This window comes from Cebus imitator, unplaced genomic scaffold, assembly GCF_001604975.1.
Source record: "Cebus imitator isolate Cc_AM_T3 unplaced genomic scaffold, Cebus_imitator-1.0 Scaffold296, whole genome shotgun sequence".
Taxonomy (NCBI): Eukaryota; Metazoa; Chordata; class Mammalia; order Primates; family Cebidae; genus Cebus; species Cebus imitator.
The window spans coordinates 2,388,276-2,397,821 of record NW_016107611.1 but is presented as its reverse complement, the minus strand read 5'-3'; the positions used below and the strand labels follow the sequence as shown (position 1 = coordinate 2,397,821).

Here is a 9,546-nt window from a genome sequence, read left to right as displayed (position 1 = left end):
CAAACAAACAAACAAACAAAAACTTCTGGCTGAGGCCAGGCCCCATATCCTGGCTCCATCATTTACCAGCTGTGGCATCCTGGGAAAGCGACTTCACCTCTCTGGAATCCCAGCACTTTGGAGCCTGAGGTGGATCACAAGGTCAGGAGTTCGAGACCAGGCTAACCAACATGGTGAAACCTTGTCTCTACTAAAAATACAAAAATTAGCCAGGTGTGGTGGTGTATGCCTGTAATCCCAGCTACTCAGGAGGCTGAGGCAGGAGAATCGCTTGAACTTAGGAGGCGGAGGTTGAAGTAAGCCGGGATGGTGCCACTGCACTCCAGCCTGGACAACAAGAGCGAAACTCCAACAACAAAAAAACAAATAATCAAAAGTAGGTGCAGAATACCTTGGAGAATATATAAACTATATATAATTACAGGTCTGCAAATGCATACACACACACACACACACACACACACACACACACACGTATTCAGAAACAGAGACACGGAGAAACAGCTGGAGTGATTTTCACCATAATAGTAACAGAAGCGAGTATTAGGGGTGGAGTGATAACTTTCATCTCTATATTTCTCTGTGACCTGAATTTTCTACATAACTATCATTAAATTCAAAATGAACCATTTACACTTGGCAAAAGAAGAAAATGATCTCCCTGTTCCTACAATGAAAGAAAAGGTAGAGGGTCTTATATACATCAGATGGGCATTGACCCCCCAGGAATCTGGAAGACAGAACCCCCTCCCACCCCCACCCACCAGCCCGCGCCCTACCTGAGTGAGGGCTGACTCCAGCATATGACAGAAGATGTTGAACTGTTTGAAGTTCCCTGTCTTGTGAGTCAAATCTTCAATGACTGGGTGGGGAGAAAAGTCCCTCCTGAGGTCTGACCGCTTGCCCAGCCCCAGGGCAATGCATCTAAGCTCTCCAACTCTCCCCGACTGCAGTGTCTCTGGCTTGAGCAATGAGACCTACACCCCTCCCGACATTGGAGAGCTTTCGGTGACAGAAGAGACAGGTGGGCAGGATTCAGGGTGGCCTCATCTGGGAGAAGCTGATCCCAGGAGAGGAGAGATGGGCCCACCCCAGGCAGGCACACTCACAGCCAGCATCGAACTCGCCCCGCCACTGGTCAGCTGTCATCCGGTCCTCCACCTCCAGCTCCAGCACCTGCCCGGAAACCACCACCCGCACAGCATGCTCCACACCCCGGAAGACGTAGTCCACCTGCAGGCCGGCCGGTTGGTCCATGGCCAACGTTGCTGGAGACAGAAACCCAGAGGAGCTGAGAGCCCAGGCTCATAACCTGGAAGACCAGGCCCCATATCCTGGCTCCATCATTTACCAGCTGTGGCATCCTGGGAAAGCGACTTCACCTCTCTGTGCCTCAGTTTCCTCATCTGGAAAATGGGTATAACAATGGCACCAACCTTGTGGACTTGTGAGGATTACAATGGGCAATATGCATAAAAGCACTTGGTACTGTGACCTGCAGGCTGCTGTGTCCAACATATGCTGGATACTAGGAATACATGATTGCTGGGCCGTGCACAGTGGCTCACACCTGTTATCCCGGCACTTTGGGAGGCTGAGGCAGGAGGATCACTTGAGCTTAGGAGTTCAAGGCCAGCCTGGGCAACGTGGTGAAACCCTCTCTCTACTAAAAATACAAAAAAATTGCCAGGTGTGGTAGTGTGCGCCTGTAGTTCCAGCTACTTGGGAGGCTGGAGGCGGAGGCTGCATTAAGCTGTAATCTTGCCACTGCACTGCAGGCTGGGTGACAAAGTGAGACTCTGACTCAATTTTAAAAAGAAAGAAAAGAAATAAATGATTGCCAACAAAAGAATCATGATTAATATTAATTTATTAAGTCTTATATTCATTGTATATTTATTATTCATTCATCCATTCATTCAGCAAACATTTGCGGAGAAAAGTCAAGCTGGAAAGAGGGACAGGAGGTGTTGGAGTAAGATGAGCCAAGCTTTTAAAAGGGAGTCAGAGTAGGCCAGGTACGGTGTCTCGTGCCTGTAATCCCAGCACTTTGGGAGGAAAGACGGGTTGATCATGAGGTCAGGAGTTTCAGACCAGCCTGGCCAACATGGTGATGAAACCCTGTCTCAACTAAAAATACAAAAAAATGAGCCAAATGTGGTGGCCCATCTCTGTAATCCCAGCTAATCTGGAGGCTGAGGCAGGAGAATCGCTTGAAGCCAGGAGGCAGAGGTTGCAATCAGCCCAGATTGCGCCACTGCACTACAGCCTTGCAACAAAGAGAGACTCTGTCTCAAAAAATAAAATAAAATAAAGTCTAATACCAGAAAATATAATATTATGAGCCAAAAAGATGAGCCCTGAAACTCCAGGTAAGGAGTTTTTAACCTTGAGCCTTTGAGAATCTAATGAAGTCTCTGAGCCTTTGACAGATAAATGAATGATCCCCCAACATTTTGCAAGTTCATTTCAGGGGCTCCCAATTACCACCCCCAGGCCCATCCACAGATCACTTTTCTCAGAGGCCCAAGGGCAATGGCCTGGGCCCTAGACACCCTGACAGACACCTCCTCTCTCTACATCACAGCTCTTAACTTTATTTGGGAGCAACGTGCTTTGGAAGGGCTGATGAAATCACACACCCCCTTCCCCTGGAAAATTCACACTCTGACAATGTGCTTTCATCCTCTGGTGGTTCTGAAGTCCAGGTTAATAATCCCGATCTCGACCAGGCGCGGTGGCTCACGCCTATAATCCCAGCACTTTGGGAGGTAGAGGCGGGAGTTTGAGACCAGCCTGGCCAACATGGTGAAACCCCATCTCTACTAAAAATACAAAAATTAGCCGGACGTAGTGGCAGGCGCCTGTAATCCCAGCTACTTGAGAGGCTGAGGCGAGAGAATCACTTGAACCTAGGGAGGCGGAGGTTGCAGTGAGCTGAGATGGTGCCACTGCACTCCAGCCTGGGCAACAAGAGAAAGATTCCGCCTCAAAAAAAAAAAATAATAATAATAATAATCTCGATCTCACTACAAACAAATCGCCGCACGTTTCAACACATCCCGCAGCCCCAGACCCCAGCGCGGTGCGCGGCAGCGCTGGCCCCGCCCCACTGCGTCCTAAACCCCGCCCATCAACCCCACCCCTCCGGCTCCCAGAACCAATCAGTGGCGGCGCCGTCCCGGTTACCAAGGCGTAGGAGGTACTCACAGAACTGAACACCTGAGGAGCCACACAGCTTCACCGCCCCCATTCATGGTCCCCAGCTCCTGGGAGACCACACAGAGGAAGGGGGCTCGCCACACCACATCCCCGCCGCCAAATCGCCCTTCCCCACCGCCCTGCAGAAACCTCCCGTACCCATCCCGCGAATAGCAGCCCCTTTCGACGTCCCAGTGCCTGGTGCTTAGCCCTCACCCCACCCTTAGCCCAGACACTGAGCCCCGGAATACTCTGCCTCAACTCAATCCCCCTTGCACCCTCACACCTCTCTCACCTCCACAAACTTCGCCCGCTGCCTTCCCCCACCCCCTCCTCTAGGCATGTCCTAAGCGCTCAGTAACTGCTGATGGAATAAATCCCACGCCCGTGCCAGCGCCACACGGCCTCCCGGACCCCAGCTGTCCATCACTGGTCCCCCAGACGACCACGAGATTCTAGGTTCCTCTTCCCCTCCTCTCTACAGAACCTCCCACTCCATATATTCCAGCCCAACCCTCGTGCTACATTCCCCAGAAACCAGGCCCCTCTCTCCCGTCCAATGCCCCTTCATACCATCCCGCTCTCCCAGATTTGGGAGCAGGGAGACAGCCTCACTTTCCTCCCTACACCACCCACTCACGCTCTTCTGGGGCTCCCGCCTATTCAACTTCAATGCACCCCATTATTTCACCTGCATTCTGCCCGCATATTTGCTCAAGGTTCTGCTCCGCACACCCACTTTCAGCCTGCATTCCATCACCCCCCATTCACCTGGATTTTGTTCCCTCCCAAATTGCTTGTAAACCCACACCCCCCACCCCCACTCCACCCGCACACACATTTTCCACCTCTCTTCCCTTCGGAGAGCCCTCTCTGAGCAACCCCTCCTCCCCACTTACCCCATCACCACCACCACTTCTAAGATTCCCCAGACCCTGAGCCCCATCTCCCCTCCCGCCGCTGACCCTATCCCTCTACCTGCATCCTGCATCCTTGCTTCGTGACCAGTGGCTCATCCTGGTGGCCGATTTCATTCCAGTCCGGAGCCTCTCCCAGTTCTTCTCAGCCTCTGCCTCGTTCCTGACCTCACGCAGCCCAGCGGTGCCTTTGAGGCCCCGCCCTCACCAATCCGTGACGTCACCACCCCATCCCTGCGAGCGCCGTGCGGTTGTCCCAAGGCCTCATCCTGGCCCACACACCTGACCCAGTTCTCGGGCCTCATGACGTCATGGCGCCAGCACACTCACACTCAGTGTGTCAGCCCCCAGCTCTCTCCCTCTCATCATTCACCAGGATGACCCCTTTCCTTTCCAGGGTTACATCACCGCCCCTGGCTCCACCCTCCAAATGGCTCTCCCCACAGATTTCACAGCTCTCACCCAGGGCTTCCCAAAGACAAATCTCCATCACTACCTCCCATACCAGACATGGGCGAATCACCACCCTTGGCAGCCCCACCGGATGACTATTTCCCCAACTCTAGCTCCCACCACCACCAACACATATTCCAGCCCAGCCATCCCCTAGCTGGGCTCTCACCTGCAGCAGACCTCAGCCCCACATTCACACTCATTGCCTGACTGGGATGATCCCTTTCCCGACCCCATTCTGACCTCACCTCCCTACCACGTGAGTGAATTGAGACTGGACAGAACTCCCCTTCACTGCCCCAGAATACAGACCAAAGCCTTCCACATTGTCCCCATGGAATGTAGAGACACAAAAGCCCTCTGGGGAACCAAGCAATGCAATCTCTATAGGGCACACTGTGGTACCCCAGTTCCCCCTGGGGGATCCAGACTCCCTCTCCCATTGTCTCTTAAAGATGTTTTGCTGGCCAGGTATGGTGCCTCATGCCTGTAATCCCAGCACTTTGGGAGGACAAGGAGGGTGGATCACCTGAGGTCGGGAGTTCGAGACCAGCCTGACCAACATGGAGAAACTGTCTCTACCAAAAGTACAAAAATTAGCCGGGCATGGTAGCAGGTGCCTATAATCCCAGCTAACCAGGAGGCTGAGGCAGGAGAATTGCTTGAGCCTGGGAGATGGAGGTCACAGTGAGGCAAGATTGTGCCACTGCTCTCCAGCCTGGGCAATAAATTCCGTCTCAAAAACCAAACAAAACACACACACACACACACACACACACACACACACACACACACAATAAAACAAAGACATTTTGCCTTAGATAAAGACCATGCACATTTACCAATCCCAAATTCTGCTCCCTGGTGGGTACTATAACCAGCCCCATTATGCAGAGGATGAAACTGAGGCTTGTCTAGGATCTCACGATGAAGGACAGAAGCATTTGTCCTCCTTCCCATCACCCAGCTGCCCTTCCCTGACCACCTCCTGTTTCCTCCCAGAACTGACCCAAATGTGGCCTCACAGCTTCAGCATGGCACGTGCTGCAGGCTGGGGACTTCCGGGTTCAGATTCCAGCTGCACTTATCCTTGGTGTGGCCTTGGGCAAGACACTTGCCCTCTCTGGGCTTTCCCCCATCAGTAAAGTGGGACAAGAGCCCCTACCTTATAGGGTTGTTGTGGAATTAATTTAATGTATATAAGGTGCTTCAAACAGTGCCTGGCACTCCCTGTTACCATCTGTGTGATCTGTTGATTATTTGACAAACAATGAGTCCATGAGGGCAGAGCCATTTTAATCAATCTTCTATCTTCAGGGACTGCTTGTGAATTTCATGGGAGATGCCAGGAAATGGGATTCTAGGCATTGGGGATACAGCTAAGGTTTTCTCCCCTTAGCTCATTAAGTCTCAGCTCCAATGCCCTCTCCTGCAGGAAGCCCTCCCTGACTCCCAGGCTGGGTCAGGAGGTGTATCAATCACCACAGCACTGCCCGGCAAAGCATCAGCCACAGGGAAGGAGCTGGATGATAAGAGAGCTGATTCCTTCCAGCCCAAAGTCTGAACCAGCTTAGCCGTGTTTCCCACAGTGATGGCCAAGGAACATAATCCTTACAACAAGCGCTTATGAAAATGCAGCTTCCTAGGTCGGGTCCCAAACATACACAAGCAGAAACCCTGGGGTGGGCCCCGGAATCTGCATTTCCTCCAGGTTCCTTCAGACACTAAAGGGTCCTTCTACCCTTGGGCACCACAATCTGTCCAGTTTATTCCCCGACCTCTAACCCCACCACCCGACACAAGACCCTCCCAGCTCAGCAACCTTGCCCCACACCACAGGGAGACCCCAAAGGATGGTGAGGACGGTATAGGAGAAACAACACTTTGTAGGCACCACGTGCTCTTCTAGGTGCCGGGTTCTATATTCACATAGAGCCAAACACTCTAGTGTGGAGGTCCAAGAAGCCCAGTGGATATAAACCAACAGTAATCCAAGTGAAGGCCAGGTGTGGTGGCTCATGCCTGTAATCCCAGCACTTTGGGAGGCTGAGGTGGGCAGATCACTTGAGGTCAGGAGTTTGAAACCGGCCTGACCAAGATGGTGAAACCCCATCTCTATTAAAATTACAAAAATTAGCCGGACATGGTGGCACACACTTGTAGTTCCAGCTACGTCGGAGGCTGAGACAGGGGAATCACTTGAACCAGGAGGCACAGGATGTAGTGAGCTGAGATCATGCCACTGCACTCCAGCCGGGGCAACAGAACAAGACTCCATCTCAAAAAATAATAATAATTAAAATAATAATATTGGCTGGCTGCGGTGGTTCACACTTTAACCTCAACACTTTGGAAGGCCAAAGCAGACTGATCAGCTGAGGTCGGGAGTTAGAGACCAGCCTGACCAACATGGAGAAACCCTGTCTCTACTAAAAATACAGAATTACCCAGGCGTGGTGGCACATGCCTGTAATCCCAGCTACTCGGGAGGCTGAGGCAGGAGAATTACATGAACCTGGGGAGCAGGGGTTGAGGTGAGCCAAGATCACAGCATTGCACTTTAGCCTGGGCAACAAGAGCAAAACTCCATCTAAAAAAAATAATAATAATAATAATAATCTGTATCAGGTATTGGTGTTATGAAGAAAAGGCCGGGTGAGAGCCACATGAGAGGAGCTCTTTTAGCCTGAGTAGTCAGCAAGTGCCCGGCTGTGAAGCTGACATCTGAACAGAGACGTGAAAGAGGTGCGGAAGAAGCCACGCAGACATCTAAGGAGACCTGATCCCGAAGGAGTGGACAGCGAGCACAAAGGCCCTGAGGTGACAATGTGTTCACCATGTTCAAAGAACAGAGAGGAGGCCAGGTGGCTGCAGCAGAGTAAGCAAGGGAACTGAGAGAGGTGATGGACGTTGAAGGGAGGGAGGAGGAGGAACCCAATAAGCTGGGGGTCCTTGCGGATACGGTGAAGACTTTTACCGAGTAAGGTGGGAGCCAGGAGAGGGTTTGAACAGAGGAGCAATCTGATCTGATTTCTGTTCTACTAGGATCCCCGTAACAGCGAGAGGCAGGGAGACCACGCAGAAGGCCACTGCAACACACCAGGTAAGAGCCAAGAGACAAGCTGGGACAGAGTGGTAGCAAAGGAGCTGGTGAGATGTGGTTGGATTCTGGATGTGGTTTGTTTTGTTTTGTTTTTTTGAGACAGAGTTTTGCTCTTGTTGCCCAGGCTGGGGTACAATGGTACAATCTTGGCTCACTGCAACCTCTGTCTCTCAGGTTCAAGTGATTCTCCTGCCTCAGTCTCCCAAGTAGCTGGGATTACAGGCATGTGCCACCATGCCCAGCTAATTTTGTATTTTTTAGTAGAGACAGGGTTTCTCCATGTTGGTCAGACTGGTTTCGAACTCCCGACCTCAGGTGATCCACCCGCCTCAGCCTCCCAAAGTGCTGGGATTACAGGTGTGAGCCACTGCGCTGGGCCTCTGGATGTGTTTTGAAGGTAGAGTTAATGTGATCTGCTGATGGCTGGACCGTGTATAAGTCAAAAGAAGAGTGAAGAACACTCCAGGCTTCTTGATCTTAGTGCCTGGAAGGATGAATGTGCCATCAACTGGGTTTGGAGGCTGAAAGGAGAGAACGGCAAGTTTGGTTTGGAACAAGTTTATGTCTGAATGTCAAATGAACTTCCAAATACAGAAAAGTCGGCCACGATATGATCTAGAGTTCAGGGCAGAGATCCAGGCTGGAAACCACACCTGGGAGTTATCATTAGATAAACAGGGTGAAGCAAGCCAATGGTATAGACAGAGATGAGATCATTCTACCGATTATTAAGCTGAGGCACAGAAAAGGATAAACAACTCGCCCAAAGCCACAGTAACGCTCAGTGGCAGAGCCGAGATTCAAATTCAGGATTCAACCCGACGCCAGAGTCCACACTCTGAAATATCGGTAGGGTAAGTTTAAGAGTTAATTCACCTAAAACGCTTGGCAGGTGCACAGCACCTAGTAAACGCCACAGGCAAAATAGGGCTTCACATCTCTTTGAAGTACATCCTCATCCCTGGAGGTCTCCCTCCCTCCCTCAATATTGCTGCTTCCCACGACTTTCACCCAAATCAAAGCTTGTAAATCATAGTGCGCTATACTGACCCTCTGCCTTAAAACCTACTAAATCGCCACGCTGCATTCCAACGGCATCTCTATATTTTACCATCTGCTGCCTCCTGCTTTACGACTTCCCCCACTGAAGACCCTCCTGCGAAATACAGATCACCCTCAACTTAAATGCTGGGCTCAGCCTCAGAACCCCTCAGTTAAGCGCCTACCCTTGTTAAAGGGCACCTTTTCTCCCGATTCCCACAAGGCCGGGTCAGCTGCCCAACGCAGCCCACTCTCCTCCAACAGAACCCCGCGTCCCTCCCGCTAACACCTCCGCTGCGAGCCGCGCACCCGCCACTCCCGCCGCCTCTCACCTTCTCCACGGGCACCACTCCTCGCGAGCGGTTCAACTGCCGAAGCTCCAGCCCCGCCCCAGGATCCGGCGTTCTTGCTTCTCATTGGTCATAGCTTACCCGCAGCCAAGTTTCCATTAGCCAAAAGAGACGCCGGTCACTCTGTCCCGCCCCAGAGGAGAACCCGCCCTCCAAATCTTGCAATTGGCTAACTCGGAAGAGGTGTTCCGAAATGGGTTGGGGGGAAGCACCTACCGGCTTGCTCTTCTCTAATCACTACTGGCTAATGATGCTGCCAGTCTTACGAAAGGGTTGTTCGCCGAAGTAAATGGGAAAGAATCCCGGAAGTAGCCCCTTGACTCCGCCTATTACCCCCTGCGGAAGGGTAGGCCGCGCCCACGTGGTGGGGAGGGCCTGGAAGGGAGAGCCGGGTGTGCATGCGCAAGGGGAGGTTGTGGCCGAGTCTCCGGAAACTGGGGAGTGGTCTCAACATAAAGACAGGTTGAGATTTGTCATCTCT

At 52.0% G+C, this 9,546-nt stretch overlaps 1 protein-coding gene across 7 annotated transcripts in view; it reads right to left on the bottom strand.

Moving 5' to 3' along the window:
• Positions 1–9,099, bottom strand: part of CCDC61 (coiled-coil domain containing 61) — a 29,621-nt gene extending 20,522 nt beyond the window's left edge. Inside the window, exons 1-3 of one of the 7 annotated variants that reach the window (XR_005196036.1) lie at positions 1,437–1,589; positions 1,110–1,268; positions 780–862 (exon numbers count right to left, since the gene is read on the bottom strand). Coding sequence is in view for 6 of the 7 variants with exons in the window: in XM_037729255.1 (XP_037585183.1) it covers positions 780–862; positions 1,110–1,268; positions 1,437–1,518 (324 nt within the window). In the remaining variant the exon portion in view is untranslated. Of the gene's footprint in view, positions 1–779; positions 863–1,090; positions 1,269–1,436; positions 1,590–4,179; positions 4,582–9,047 lie in introns of those variants that run through there. The other 6 variants (XM_017502527.2, XM_017502526.1, XM_037729255.1 and 3 more) reach the window with 6 other exon arrangements.
• Between the last annotated feature and the right edge of the window lie 447 nt (positions 9,100–9,546).